Below are 16,636 nucleotides of genomic sequence, written 5' to 3'. Positions count from 1 at the left end.
CACTCTAAACTCCCACTGTTCGGGCCTCAGTGAGAATCCAGAATACGATTAAATACAAACAACAATCCACAACCTCTCCTACAGAAGTAAAGAAAACGTCAAAAGATTTATGTTAAAATGAATTATCTATATACAGGTCGTTCTTTCATTAATTGTGTATTGAAGATTGAAACTAATTGGTTCTATGTATTACAACAGTTAATTTTTGTACAATAGGTTACAAAACATGCAAAATCAGAAAAAACCATTACGAAATAGATCGCTGTTGTAAAAAATCAACCTAATGTAATATATTAATATTAAAAGCAAGTATGTACGAGAAGCCAACGCTTAAAAAATAGAGAAGAGCAGAATTGAGAGAGAGAAGAAGTAAACAAAAATGAATGCTATAGAATTTTAACCTAAATTTGCTATTCAAAAATACATTCAATACTGTTTCCTTTTGACAGCGGATAAGCTTAAAGAATGTTTGAAAACGTTCCATCCAAACAATCAAAATCTTAAACTGCGCAATTTCTTTCTGTACTAAGTTGAGAATTACGGTATAACATGGAATTATTTTCTATTATAGAGCAATTTGATATTTTTGTTACATTATTTGAAGCTAGAAACCAAAGTTATTAAAAGTTAAAGAATTTTAAATCTATTAAGATCCATTCCCGGTATGGCAGCGCTGTCGCAGGGCACGGGTTTATTCCTAGAAGTACAGTAATGTATTTATACATATAAATTACAATATAAAAGTTCATGAATACACAGGCTTGTTAGTCGTAAAAAAATAATTAACTATAGGTAAAGATTTTTTTAAATTTTTTATATAAAATATAAGTGCGCATGTGACCACCCTCTCACCTAAGTGGCGATGAGGGAGACGATGTAGCATGCACACCTAATTAATGCCTATTCACTCTCGCCTCAGTCCGCGGACAAGGAATTTCACTCTCTAACCGCACGCCATATAAATGTGAAAGCGAAACTCTTTTTGGGAATCCTGGTAATAGCCTAACATAGGGATGGAACCCCAGCCCGCATCTAGTCCCCCGGTTCATTACACACTCTCCGTGATATATCCTGTAGAATAGTGATAAACAGGCAACTTTACGGCGGCGCTCAAGGCTCTGCAGCTTCACCCTCCACTAATTCTGAGTCTTCCATAAGCCTCATAGCAAATGAAAATAGAAAATGCTAAAGAAATGTCGGCGTGCTTATTCTTTAAGTTGAAGTGATAAAATAACTATGGAACTTACTCCGGAAGGTCAGCTCTGAGGAAGGCGTTAGGCGGTTGTGCAAATAACTCAATGCCATCCCTGTTGTCGCACACAATACGTGATAATGACACCTTCTTTATTTCTTCCAGTTGACCTAGTAAAGTAAAGCAATATTCATTTAAAAAAGATCAAACGAGTCAAATACTATACGAATATATGTATGTAGAGAAGCTTGTAAAAGAGTTTGGCCAGGGAAGTACTACCATCCTACCTATTTCTGCCGCCAACAAGTAATGTAATCGTTACTGCATTCCAGTTCGGAAGGGTAAAGGTGCCGGTGAAGTTACAGGCACATGGGATTTGTCAATTTATGTCTCAGGGTGACGGGAGCAGTGGCAGTGCCTCTTAGATCTTTGCAATTTAAAGCTTCGAGTGGCACTGTAACTGTTATGGATAGACGTGTCGCTTACCACCAGGTGCACGACTTGATCGTGCCGTCACCTGGTATTATATAAAAAAAAGTTTTTTAGATGGTGACACTGATAAGGGATATCCCTTACGAGACCGCGAGAGTCCACCAGTGTACGGTAAAGTCCGTTGGAATGCAGCGGCATCCACCAATATGCCACCCGACGCTCGGATTTTAATCCCTTTTAGAAGCGATAATGCAGTCAAAAGTTTCCGGTTCATACCGGTGGTGGACCGCCTCCCACAGCGGTATCATCTAGCATGCTTTTCAATACCGCAGAGAGAAATGCGATACGATACTCCGGTCGGTGTCAGAGCATTGAAATTTATACCTTATTTCAATTGAAATAGCATAAAATAAACATTGATAAATTTAGTGTCCTCTGTTTAGTGTCCGTCGGTTTACACTGGCTCTTTGACGATGTTTAAAAATTTAAAATCTAAGTTGTGGAACATAACTGGAATCAATTCTTGTATTATTCCGATATTTAAGAATAATACAGTGAATAAACATTAAGTGACTATGATAACTCTGCAATGTTTACTTCTGTAGTTGTAAGGCCATGGATGCAGTTAAGTAAGGAACATAATTGACATTATTTGTATATCCATTACTTACTCGGGGTGAAAGCTCCAGGATTGACATTAGGTCCATATTCATAGAAATAACGATCACCCCTTTTCAACCTAGAGAACTGGTCAGCGATGATCTGCGCGAATGTAATCCCCACCACACCGCCTTCTATTGGTTCCTCTAGCAAACCACCCACCCAGAGGTCTATGTCTTCTGGTGTGGAGTAGACATTGGCGAGTCGTTGGGCTGTCTGGACATATTAAGACACAAGTGCAGTCTATTTGATTATGAGTGTGAAGAAAGGTGTTTAACAAATGTAACGTTTAATCTGTAAGCCGTAATATTAATTTTAGTATGACTCCGTTATTGCACCATGCATTTTCAACAAGAACTTTGTTTTGTAAATCAAAATAAAACAATAAATTTAGATGACAATGATTCCATTTTTTATTGTATTAAAAAAAAGTAAGGTTTGGCAATTATGAATGAAAAATGATATCTGTTAAATGTCCACCACGACCACAGTTACAGATGTCGATTCATGTGATTTAACATCGCTGGATTATTTTTCATGAGGTTATGTTAAAGACAGAGTCTACACGGAGCCAATAGAGTTGATAGCAGCTTTAAAACTCAAAATTCGTGAAGTGAATTAACGAAACCATTAAAAAAGTGATTAAAAACTTTGATGAAAGAATCGACATCTATAACTATGGTCGTGGTGGACATTTATCAGATATCATTTTTCATTCATAATTGGCAAATCTTACTTTTTTTAATACAATAAAAATTTGATCATTGTCATCAAAATTTTTTGATTTACAAAACACAATTGTTGTTGAAAAACCCTATATATATAAATAATATATGAGTTACCGAACAATATAATTTTGTAAGTTAGTGAAGAAATAGATTTAAAAATAGAGTGAAATAATTGCTAAAAAATCAAAACAAAGACCTGCAACAAGAACATAGAAAGATTCGTTGCTTCGTTCAGTGGTTTAGTTGGCATAGCGTCTGGCACTGTTTGCTAGAAGACGTGAGACGTTTTAAGACGTTTTGGTTCGAATCCAGCTGAATCGAAGGAATTTTTTCTAAGTATTCGTTGTTAATAGCGAAAGGGCTCCTTGTGAAAGAATTCGTCCAGGGAAGTACTGCCACCTTACCTGATTCTGCCGCCAAGCAGTAATGTCAGCAATACTGTCTTCCGGTTTTGAAGGTGCTGGTGAAATATAGGCACTTGTTTTCCCGTCACTTGATATTATAAAAAAAAACTTTGTATTAATAATTATAACATAATTTTGGTTAACATTGTTTTTCATATACTCAATATAAACCAAAACAAACGGAGATAAACTAAATCGGGAACTAGAGCGGAAAAATAGCGCTCACTGAGACTTGTTCAGTGCATAAAGCCATAGAATTTAAATAGAAATGGACCGAATGTATCATGCGATAGAATTGCAAAGTATAACTGTGATCACATGCACGTTTTTTCTTCGATGACAATAAAGTTTACGGGCAAAACTTTTAAAATGATACGTTAAAAGTTAATGGACAGATTGCGAGACATAGAAGCTCATATTTGCATAGATATACAACGGGTGAACACTACCAACATTCAGCCCTGGTGCTAATATTTAAGTCTTTAATGTATTTTAACCACTTGCGTGTTTTTTTTATAATATCAAGTGACGGGACGAACAAGTCGTGCGCCTGATGGTAAGCTACACGCCTGTCCATAACAGTTGCAGTGTCACTCAAAGCTTTAAATCGCAAAGGTCTGAGGGGCACTGCCAATGCACCCGTCACCCTGAGACATAAGTTGACAAGTCCCGTGTGCCTGTAATTTCACCAGCACCCTTATCCTTCAAAACCGGAACACAGTAATGATGACATTACTGCTTGGCGGCAGAAATAGGTAAGGTGGCAGTACCTCTCTGGACGAACTCATTCACAAGGAGTTCTACTGCTACTTGTACATATTATCTTTATATACATAAAACATTTTGACGATTTATTGTTGTTAACCAATTTTTATGCACATTTTCAAGAATAACACTAGATTTTTTCTATCGCGTGTAAGAAATATATAATCGTAAAATAGAAAAAATATTTTCATTATTATTTATTTAAATATTATAAGGGTTAATAAGCTTATTCCATATATTAATTTAAAAAGTTTGTTAATTGATATTATTAGGTTTCCGAAATGTTACCGTGTAGATGGCGTGTCGGTCTTGATTGTGATTGGTCCGAACACTTTATCTACCGGTTCGACTAGCCAATGACATTGCTTTTAAAGTTCCCTACTTGCGAAAAATGGCGGGAATTGAAAAAGAAGGGATTTACGAGGCAATGTCTTTAAGTGAAAGAAAAATTTATGCATTCGTGTCTATGTTAAAGTTAGATTGGTCAGGAATTATAACGGTATTTTGTGGTTACAAATTTTGTTGAGTATATTTTAAAAGTTCTAATATGTCTAATATGTTGGAGGAATAGATAATTTAATAAATCAGTTTGGTTAATACGGCGTTTTATTGGAGTGTTTGGAAGAAGTCAACACACGTAAGGTTTGTTTGTAAGAAAAATGAACAAAACACTATTTTTGTTTTAATTTCACTCTTAGTTAACTACATAAAAATATATATAAAAATGATATAAAATGATTATAAAATCTTTGTAGGAAAATTTTCGCTTTCCATCAAAACTTCTTTTGGTATCCTGTTGCGCATCATAGAACAAAAACACAACAATGCAACGAGAAAGTCTAGTCATGTTACCATTCTAAACTTACGTTGTTTACGTTACTAAGAGTCTATACAAACTCAAATGGCTTTGGTTCATTAAGCATAACACTGAAAGTGTTCAATTAATTAATTTGGAAAAATATGTAGCAAAATTGAGGGTATACTCTGATTACTATACGGTGTGAAAACATGATTGCTAAAAATGATCACGATAGAAAATAAAATCTAAACTTACCTCGAAATTTTACAAGAAAACCGAAAAAATAGGTACTTACATATACCAATTTTTTTTTAGTTCTAAATAGAACAAGTATAGTATACCTAAAATAACTTATGAGCATAAATAATTGATATTTAATATAGAGTTAAAATACTGAATAACATAGTTTGTTTGAATGTAAGAAAAACTTTAAAAGTGTAAATTTCATATGGACTTTTTAACCAGCACAAAAAATACTACAGCTAGCTCAGAGAAACTTCTTATCGCAGACCTTTGTAATACATTAACTACCCAATAAACTGCATCATACTGAAACGTAATCATACGTCACTTAGTATTACACAATAAACTGCATCAGTCATCATACGTCACTTAGTATTATAAAACAATTAAATATTAGTATTTGACATACATTTGGGCTAAATTGTTCAAAGTCCAAGTAAGGCTGCACACCACTGAGTCGACGGTATTCGTTATACGAGCGAACACCCCAATCCCGGCTGCGCTGTATGTTAATTGAGGCCAAGTCTATACCGAACGGGTTGCCGCCGTGAAACAAGTAACGGGTTAGCTGCGAAATCATAAAATAAAATTAATAAAAAAGAAATAAAATCGGCTTTATTTGACATGCAAAATACACAAATTTGAACAAAAAAATTAATAAAAATATTTTTTTAAGTTGTAGTAGAACTCCTTGTGAAAACCTTACGTAATTCTGCCGCCAAGCAAATATTTATTTATAGCATGTATTTTAAAAGGCAAATTTGTACTTTGCTAGGAACTAAAAAAAATATGTCTAGATGCAGCAAACACGAGACACAACATTCATTAGTTCTACAAACCGGTAGATAGAACAACCGAACCAAAGAGCTTCCTGGGTTAAGTATACGGAACCGAAAGCGAAATACGAGGAAGCAATTCCTCGTATCATGCACCTACGGCGATCTCGCAATGAAAATTAAAAACCCCCAAACGCAATTCATACGGACATAAGGAAATATCCCGCGTAAGAAAGGCGAGGTGTCTTGTGAAAGTCCGTTGGTCTCTTAAGTGCTGAGACTTCACCATATACCCAGAGTTCCAATATCACGTGTAGCACCTAAATATTGATTTTTCTTATCAGAAACAGGAATTAGTATTTCGTATCTAGTATTAGTAGATAGTATCTAGGTTATGGGAATATATACAAACTAGAGATACACTAGTCGTCATATTGTACTTTGTTAAAAGTGTAACGTAATTTTTGAACTCTTAACTAATTAAATACTAAATTTGTATTGACTTGACATTGAAATTATTCCATTAGTTTGTTAATATATTAATACAAAAATTCTTTCGATCCGGCTGGATTCGAACCGACGTCTTCTAGCAAACCGTGGCAGACGCCATGCCAATTAAGCCACGGAACGAAGTAACGGACCTTACGAATTTTTCTATGTGCTTGTTTGTCGGATCTTTGTGTTCGGTTTCAACGACTTTTTAGCCGTAGCGCCATCTATGAGAAATCTATGAAAGTATTTCGTAACCCAGTTACGTAACTTTATAGCTACCAAGCCCTGGCTAGAAGACGTCGGTTCGAATTCAGTTCGAAGTTAAAAATAATACTTACTCCTTCTGTAACAAAGGGATCAACGCTCTGCATAGGCTGCCAAGCCAACCCAGTGAGTATACGGTCCAGGAAATGTCTCAGCCGTAACCTCGACGGCTGGAACATCACTTCGGGAATGGATATAGTCTCGTATACGTCACCTGTCTTTGCATTGGGAACCCTAAAGAACAGAGGTTAATAATGAAAACTTCTTGACTAGTTGGCCTTGTTCTCGACAACCCAACAGGCCCCAAATGAAGCACAGAGGCTATGTGTTTGTTATAACTAAAAAATTAGGTTTGTTATAATATTTCTTTTATTTTACTTCCTCCAAAATCCCTTCTATTCAGCTGGATTTGAACCAACGTCTTCTAGCAAAACGTGCTAGACGCTATATCACGAAACGCATTTTTCTACGTGCTTGTTGCAGATTTTTGTATTGGTTTTCAAAATTAGGTTTGTTTATCATATTATGTTAGTGAACTCAACGTTTACGACAACTTGAGGGGTTTACTTCTGAACCTTAGACGCAATTTGCTTACGTGATCTTCCCATCGACAAGGGAATGTCCGAATCGCATGGCGGCTGTGGAGAACTCTGCAGTGAGCGATGGGTTAACGTGAGGATCATACGCCGTAGAGTAACCGAGAGATGGAGCCAGGGTAAACAGCTGGATTAGTCGGGGACCTGGGACAAAGAAAATGTATTTACTGTGTGTCATTGATCTGAATTCCTTAGTTAAAATCATTATAATAACAATAGCGTTCACAATGTCACGCATCCATAAATATCCGAAAAAAAAGGACTGAACAGATTATAATTACCCAATAATAATGGTAGCCATTCATTGTAAATAATGTGCTGGAACTCTGCCTGTACTATCCTTCTGGCCTCCCAGAAGACAGTCTCTTCGTTCCAATTTGGATTGATTCGAGCCAAAGCGCGTGCAATGCGGTTGTGTTCTCGAGTCCACAGTGTATGCAGGACTGTTAGTGAGATGATTTGGTTGCCGTGGTTGTCTCCTGACAAAGGATATGAACAGTCGTTTTATAAGTCTCATCCATTTATACAACGAACATTATAGAATATCATAAAAAGTAACGTGTTTTTTTATAATATTAATACAAAAATCGAATACTAAGAAGAATTCGACCCGGTTTGATCGTCCTGGTATGCTGAAGTCGCTGGTGCATATCCAGGCGGGTCGAAAGATTGTTCGAGATTGACCAAACTAGTTAAGTAATTTAAAAAAGAAATTGAATATCTTGGCAGCCAACCATTGTGACATGCAATGAGATTCATATAACTGTGTTTGATTGACAAATTATTTGGATAAATTACACCTGCTAATCTGCTAAGTCCAATTATCTGTCTTTCATAGCTCAGAAAAAACACTCAAAATCTTCCAATTGACTACTTTTTTATACCCAGTGACAAACAGGTCTTGCACCTTGTGATAAGCGCCGCGACTATCCATAACAGTTCCAGTGCCATTTAGAGCTTTAAATCGCAAAGATCTTAGGGGCACTGCTACTACGCCCGTCATCCTGAGACGTAAGTTGACAAGACCTATGTGCCTGTAAATTCACCAGCACCCTTATGGTCTGGTCATACAGAGATGGCCTCGGAAGCGTTCGGGTGCGGGAATATTTGTAATGTACGAGTTTATATGAACCCTGCTACTCTGAAACGCGCGTCGGCCGCGCACACCCTTTCAAACCGGAACGCAGTAATGCTCGCATTACTGCTTGGCGGCAGAAATAGGTAAGGTGGCAGTACTTCCTTGGACGAACTCTTTCACAAGAAACTCTACTGTTACTAAAATTAACTTATTCGTAAGCCAGATCACACTGAGAATAATAATTAAGAAACTCTGGGAGTTGCATTTTGTAACTAAATATTGTGTCATATTTACAATATTTATTTGAAGAAAACAATTTGAAGGCCTTAAACGGACCATTATACCTTGTAACAATTTTGCGTAACGGTTTTGTTTAACGACAATTTTAAAACTTGTGACGAAATTTAAATATCAACAGGACTCTTATTATATGTAGAAGCTTATTTGTAACTTTGTGAAGACGTTTTTCATGAACTGGCTAGTTATTTTTGTTCATAGTTTTAACATTACGTCTAGCGTTATTTGTTACGAAAGCGTCTCTTCTTAACATGAATTTTTATACATAGGTCGCACTATAAGTTTCCGGAACTATCCACTTATATAAACAATATTTAAAAAGTAATTACAACATTTGAAACTGGAACTCTTTGGCTGTAGAATCACACATTTGTTCCATCTGACTGTCACTTGTTTTTACATTGTGGCGTCATTTTAGAAATTGGTTGTCTACATCACCATGAATTTAACTCGTGAAAATTTTCATAGTATAATTTTCTACGACTTTAAGTGTAATTTAACGGCTCAGCGGAGCTTCGCTAGGCTTCAAACTGCTTTTGGCGATGAAGCACCATGTAAGACGACTATTTATAGCTGGTTTGTAGAATTCAAACGCGGTCGTGTGAATCTCAGTGACGAATTTCGTGATGGTTGCCCGTTCACTGCTGTGAACAACAAAAATATCGATGCTGTGCGCCGTATGATCAAAACAGACAAGCATATGACATACCATGAGATTCGGGTATCAAATACAATCAATACTACACAAACATTTGGGTGTGAAAAAGCTGTGCTCTCGGTAGATCCCACACAATTTGACTGAGGCTCAAAAAACGGATCGCGTCACTTGGTGCAATGCCATGCTTACCAGATTCAACGAAGGGGCGTCAAATTTGGTGTGGGATATAGTAACAGGTGACGAAACATGGATTTATAGTCACGATCCCAAAACAAAGCAGCAATCGAGCGTATGGGTCTTTCGAGATGAGCCGAAACCAACCAAAGCGGCGCACGTTCAAAGTGCCTCTAAGCGAATGATTGCTTCTTTTTTGAATAAAACTGGACACGTGGCTTGTGACACTGTTGCTTTGGAGAATCGTTGTACCGTGAATAGTGATCGGTATACGATCATTTGTTTGTCGGACGTTATTGAGAAACTCCGTAAAAATAACCGTAAACACCGTATAATCTTGCACCGGGATAATGAAAGTTCTCATACGGCCAGACAGACAAATGAATTTATGAAGGTGAACAACGTTGACACCACTATGTGCTCTGTGGTTGACACCTTATGACTTTTATTTATTTCCAAAAAATATGTGACCCAGTCACGCGGTCACAAATTTTCATTACCTGAAGAGGCTGTCGAAGAGTATGAAAAATATGTTTCAGAGATTGTCACGGAGGAGTGGCATGTTTTGTTTGGCATTAACGCTAACCGAGAATATTTTGAGAAACAATAAATTCATTTCTGACCATTTATAGTATTTTTTTCTTATTCATTTCGGAAACTTATAGTGCACCCCACGTAAATGTAACTCTCTGCAAGTGCAAGAATACCCAACAAGATACGAAAATAATCAAAATTAAAATTATCAATAAAAATATACAACAAACTGCTCGAGCGTATAAAACAGTCCAATTCTAAGCTGCTGTGCCGTTACAGGTGTCCTGTATTAAAATCGGCGGCAACTCAGGTTCTGTGAACATTTTTTTCTTACTTCAAGAACAGTTTGACTGGCAACCGTCAAACATTACAGCACTTACTGAAACACCACTGGCTAAAGTAATTACCAGAATCAAAACAAGCAGCTCCTTCCTTCACAGCAAGACACTCCTCTCTTGACGTCAGCGGAGGCAGTTCTCTTCCATAATCATTGAAGGCTTTCAGCAAGCCTCCTGGAGCTCTTAATGCCTTTGACTTTTCTTCAGTGCTGCCGTATAGGTGGGAGAGATCCGGGAAATGGGTAGCACCGTTCATCTAGAATATTTGCACTGTCAGTAAAGAATTTAAAAAGTACGTTACGTAGCAAAGTAACTGCAAAGGATGTACAAGTGCTTGTTTTTATAAAAAAGTGAAATTATTATTAAAATATATTCTTTAATTTCACCCCTTTGCGGCTTCTAATACTTTATCTCAAGGTTGTCCCGAAGAGATAATCGAAATTAGACAGAAAAGTGCATTCCTATGTCCGAATCAGGATTCGGACTTCTATCTGTAGTCTGTATTTACCTGGACTTAAATCTTTAAAATTTTGCGAGGGAATCAGATCTATCCTATTATTGTTACCACATTACTTACCGTGGTGGTACTTTAGTATAAAAAGGTAACGTTAGAACACATGCAAAAAACTGTAATGAGAATATAAAGCGCGATATTTTAACTATGCAATGACGGTAGTTATATATTCTGAAGGGACCTTTGCCTTGATCATGGGTTTGAACATAGAAAATTTCGTTTTTTGGCTTAACAGTCTTGCACCAATAACTAACTAAAAGAATTACGTAGAACAAGAAATCGCGAAGCAAATCTACATACCTGTTTGGCATATCCAACTGAGCAATCACTGGCAGGCGCAATTTGAGTTCTAACAAAGTTGAGGCACTTGTGTCCAAACTGTCCATAAAAAGCGTCTTTAGGGTCTGCTGAGATGGGTGCACAAGCCCAATGCTGCAGCTCTGGAGGGAGGAACCCTTCGCCTTCGTTAGAGCAGCAGGATATTGCGCTGCCGTTGCCTAAAACCACGATTAGTTATAGGATAACTTGATTCTCATAACGACATATCGCAACTAATCTCCTTTTCATCATCGGGGGAGTAGACGTAGGCTGGGGTTCCACCTCTATATTGTAGACATTCCAAGGATTCGCACGAAGTGTAGAGAGTGAATAGGCATTATTTAGGTTTGTTAGTTCCATCGTTGACCTTACCACCACTGTTCATCATATGAGATGAAGGTCAAATGCGCACTTAAAAAACCTAATTTCTAGTGGACAACGAAGATCATATAACTAGTTAGACTTACAATCGATGATTTCGTTCGTCGGGTCATTAGCCTAGGTCGTCGTGCTCTTCACCTTTTAGTTCCCTACACTACACTACACTAATATCAGCCTTCTTACCCCTCAGTTGTCAGTTCTGCGAGTCATATAACCTGCTCAACTTGTCACTTAACTGTGTTAATTCTTTGAATCAAGTTGATTAAACAGCTTACCAATAGTAAAAACCACGCCTGCGCTAATATCGTGGGCGATAAACTGTCCAAACTGCATGAACATGAGGCTGTGGGAGATGCTGGGGAAGTTGCCCTCCAGAATCAAAGAGTTACTGATCCAACGGGGCGACGGCAGTGGGAGCCCTGAGGTGGAAGCTTTTATAGCCCATATACCTGCAAATTATGAAACCAAAGTATCAGATTGTTACTAATTTCGTAGCAATCTATAAATTATTCTTAAAATTTTAACCCAGTACAATGATCATCATCATTGACCCCATATACGTCCCTCTCCTAGGCATGTGTATCCACTAGGGGGCTGAGGTCTTAGTTTGCTACGCTGACCGAATGCAACTTCGGGGCTTCACATATTTTCCAACGTTTGTCAACCATCTTTGGCATACATTTTCGTTCACCATTAGCGACAGTTTGTGCAATACAAAACTTTCCCAGTATACACAATTTAGAAAAATTAATGGATGAACGCCACCACAAGGATTCGAATGGGCCATCCTTTGGGCTCATTCAGAGTGCAGGCGCGGGCGTGACGGCGGATGATTTGGCGTCTTCTCTTTCACAGTGCCGAATCGGCTACGAGGGGGTATATCCACACGTCGTAATCGCAAACATATGCTAAACCAAGCACTGTGAAACGTATAGGCGGACTGGTATAGACCTCTGTGAATACGACTCTTCCAAAGAACAGAGTGCGACGTGATTATACAGTGAAAATAGGACAAACACATAATCGCGTTATTCAAACTAAGACATATCGATATCGGGGTTTTCAGAATTTTTGTATCTTATTTCGTTTCGGAAATATAAAATCGAATAACGGTTGATCTGGTATCCACAGAAGAACAACTAACTAATTGTGCACTGTCCTAAGAATATTGATAGTTGATTGGTTTGCTGTTAACCTACTCCTTAATGAGAAAAAAACAAATTGTGTGAAATTTACATTACCCAATGTTAGAGAGACGGTTACAAACATTGTAGTTAGAAACGAAAACATGATTCTTGTGGATACAGTTGTATTTCTAGGTATAACGTTAGATGCTAAATTGCAATGGGGTCCCCATATAAGTAAGTTATCATAACGGCTCGGCTCTGCAGTGTACGCAATTAAAAAAATAAGGAAACTTTCAGACGTCGAAACCGCTAAATTGGTTTACTTCAGCTACTTTCACAGTCTAATAACATACGGCATTTTGCTTTGGGGTAATGCCGCCGATATCAATAGAATCTTTGTCCTGCAGAAACGTGCAGTTAGGGCAATTTACAATCTGGGCCCCAAAGTATCTTTGAGAGATAAGTTTAAGGAAATTAACATTCTTAGATATACTAGCCTCACAGTACATTTATGAAAATGTAATTTATGTTAAAAAGAATAGTAATTTCTTTATGAAAAATAGTGACAGACATAACATTAATACGAGGAAGAAAAATAAACTAGCTTTTCTTGATAGTCGTCTTCACAAAGTCAATAAATCATTTAAGGGGCAATGTATACGCTTCAATAACAAGATTCCGGTTGATATACAAAATATGCCTTTCACGAGGTTTAGTATAGTGAAACAAAAACTTTATACCAAAGGTTAATATACAACTTCTGCGTACTTGGATGACAAAAATCCGTGGTAGTAACCCGTTTAGCTCATGGAGATAGTCTCGATGTCTGATGTTTCAAATAAAAAAAATAAATATTGTAAATGTTGAATGTTTACAAATGTTATTTACAAAGAGCAACCCCTAGAGTTTCTTGCTCATTCTTCTCAGGGGAATCTGCCTTACGAATGAGCGGTAGAGTTTAACCATTGTGACGATTTCAAGTGTAATACTGCTTACCTATGAAATAAAGATTATTTTGAATTTTGAATTTTTGAATAATAAGTCTTGCACATAGGCCTTTGTTCTACGGATGAGTCGACAAGGAGCGTCTACGAACATTTTATTTACACTCACCCGCGCCCACACCCGCATCTGCCGCCACTCTGAATAAGGCCATTAATAGAGAAGCAACTTCTCTTTCATGGGCTACCATCACTCTTAAATGATATGCAGGTAAAAATAGAGTAATGTCAAACTGGGGATACGTAACTATTTTATAATGATGGTGGACAGCGACATGCCTGTACATAACAGTTGCAGTGCCACTTAGTGCTTTGAATCACAAAGATATGAGGAGTTAGAGGATCGTAAGTTGACAAGTCCCATATGCCTATAATTTCACCAGCGTCCTTACCCTTCAAAACCGGAAGGCTCACTATTGCCCACATTACTGCTTGACAGCAGAAATAGGTAAGGTAGCAGTACTTCCCTGAACGAGCTCTTTCACAAGGAACTCTATTGCTACTAAGCTATGGTTTGGACGAAAATACGACTTATTTAAATGGTTTTCTTACCATCACTGTAATCAGGAGGTAGGAGCCTTTCAAACCCGGTGTTGACAGCGCCCCATGTGGAAAAGGCAGGGTTGTTGCATTCGCCGCCTATGTTTCGGTACCGGCTTTGTGGACTGGGACAGCGCGGTGGTGGGGGGCAAAATGGACCTGGACAACACCGTGTAGTATGCTGTCATAAATGCTTTCGTAATTCCCAAAATGATCAAGACTATATTAACATCCTTGACGTAATTTAAACATCTTACCCTCAGTGTGATCAGTTAGATCCAAAGCCAGCTCGTCGTCGGAAACGGCCTGTCGTGCCTTTAGCTGTTGTGCAGCGAAAAGATTGAGTAGACCGCCGCGACCCAGCTCCTCTGCACGCTTGTCATGCGTGACTAATGACTGCAAAGCGACAATAAACTATTTCCAAACAGTCGGTAGTTGTTAATAAATATAAGAGAATCAAGATTATCAAATAAACATGGATTTCGCAAAATTAAATAGATAGATTTTTTTAAGCTACGAGACGAACAAGTCCTGTGTCTGGTGGTAAGCGAAACGCCTGTCCATAACAGTTGCAATGCCACTTATAGCTTTAAATCGCAAAGATTTGAAAGCAACTGCCACTGCGTCGTCACCCTCAGACATACGTTAAAAAGTTCCATGTGTCTTGCCTTTGAAAACCAGAACGAAGTAGAAAAGGTGGCAGTATTTTCCTGGACGAACTCTTATTTAAGAAGCTGTATCCTTCGAGTTGGGAACTTTACAAAATAACTAGGGCAATCATGAAAGTGGTTCTTACCAAATGGTGTGCAAAGCTGGGCGAGCTGACATTGACAAGAGTATGCTCTGGCTTCTGCAGCAGTTGATCAGCTTTGTTCATCCACTTCGCTAGCTTCAAATGTGACTGGTGATGAGCGGACTTCGCGTCTTCAATGCTGACTGATGATGACGACCGGAGCTTAAGGTCAGATTCCGCTATAAAGAAAGTTTTAAGAAATTTATACTGGGCACTATAATTTTCTGGAGCTAACCACTTACATAAACAATATTTAAAAAATTAGAACATTTGCAAATGGAACCCTTTGGCTGTAGAATACAGTTTGTTTCATCTGACCGTCACTTGCTTTTACATTGTGGCGTCATTTTAGAAATTGGTTGTCTACATCACCATGAATTTAACTCGTGAACATTTTCATAGTATGATTTTTTACGACTTTGCAGAATGCAAACACGGTCGTGTGAATCTCAGTGACGAATTTCACGGTAAATTTGTTTTTTTTTCTATCGTGACAAGTTTTAGGAATCGTGTTTTCACACCGTATAAGTAATCAGTGCAAAATAGCAGTTTTATTACACATTTTTTCCAAAGTTATTAATTCAAAATTGTTACTGCTATGCGGCATCAACCAAAGCCGTTTGAGGTTGTATCGAATCGATTAAATTTAAAAGGCGATGTGTGCCATTAGCCTCATCTACCAAAACCAATCTAAAGCTTATTCAAACATATTATAATAATTATTAATATAATGCACCAGTAACTATTAAATACTTAACCTTTTTTTAATAAGCAAAAAGTGTGCATTTGACCTCCATTTCACCTGGTAGAAATAGCCGACGAGGTCGACGATGTAGCATGCACTCCTAAATAATGCCTATTCACTCTCGCCTTGAAAAAGTCCGAGTTATAGCTCGGGGAACAACTCTGCAGGCAGGGTATCCACTCATTAGCCGTACTTACCAGTAGATGGCGTTGTATTGTAAACAGTATATTGTTGACGAATAGGTGGCGCTATTTATTTATGATTTAATATTGATCGTCTAATAGTAACAATGATAAATAAATTATAAAATGGCAGTGCTGTAAAAAGTTAGATTTGGTTGCTTATAGAAACCTTTTCTAACCTGTTCTGCCTTCAGCAGGGTATTAAACAGGAACCCTCCAGTGTAATTCTATTTTGATATTTTTTCATTCTTGCATTAATAACATAACTGCATTTTTCCGTATTTGCCTACCTTATTAAGTTGTTAGTAAAATATTTTTGAACATTTTTTTTTTGAAAGTAAGGTAAATATAACAACAAAAATAGAATAGTACTAAAACTTTCCGCCATTTTGTTATATTGCAAAAGTTTTTTTTCTAAAAGTGCGTTCCTAAATCGTAATTTTACCAGTGTTTTTAGTAGTCAAATACGTACACTTGTAAAAAGGAATAATCTTGTTGACGTTTGCTTAAGTTATGCTCAAATAAAATGATAACTTTCAATAAGGAATAAACAAGAAAAAGGAATTTACTTAAGTTATTCCTAATTTAAAAATATAAGTATCAGT

At 37.3% G+C, this 16,636-nt stretch overlaps 1 protein-coding gene across 1 annotated transcript; it reads right to left on the bottom strand.

Moving 5' to 3' along the window:
* Positions 1-200: 200 nt before the first annotated feature.
* LOC113237945 (chorion peroxidase) lies at positions 201-15,666 on the bottom strand. Its single transcript, XM_026474663.1, has 14 exons — positions 15,663-15,666; positions 15,108-15,283; positions 14,569-14,707; positions 14,324-14,470; positions 11,919-12,092; positions 11,245-11,441; positions 10,500-10,686; positions 7,633-7,830; positions 7,351-7,495; positions 6,830-6,989; positions 5,633-5,791; positions 2,296-2,500; positions 1,248-1,362; positions 201-697 (listed from the first exon to the last, which is right to left on the bottom strand). Exons 1-14 carry the CDS (start codon positions 15,664-15,666, stop codon positions 628-630), a joined length of 2,076 nt encoding a protein of 691 aa, XP_026330448.1. The 3' UTR covers positions 201-627.
* Between the last annotated feature and the right edge of the window lie 970 nt (positions 15,667-16,636).

The sequence above is a fragment of the Hyposmocoma kahamanoa genome, unplaced genomic scaffold, assembly GCF_003589595.1.
Source record: "Hyposmocoma kahamanoa isolate Upper Pololo Valley unplaced genomic scaffold, ASM358959v1 94, whole genome shotgun sequence".
In the NCBI taxonomy this organism is placed as follows: Eukaryota; Metazoa; Arthropoda; class Insecta; order Lepidoptera; family Cosmopterigidae; genus Hyposmocoma; species Hyposmocoma kahamanoa.
Note: the sequence above shows the minus strand (reverse complement) of the source record. Positions and strands in the feature narration are given on the sequence as shown.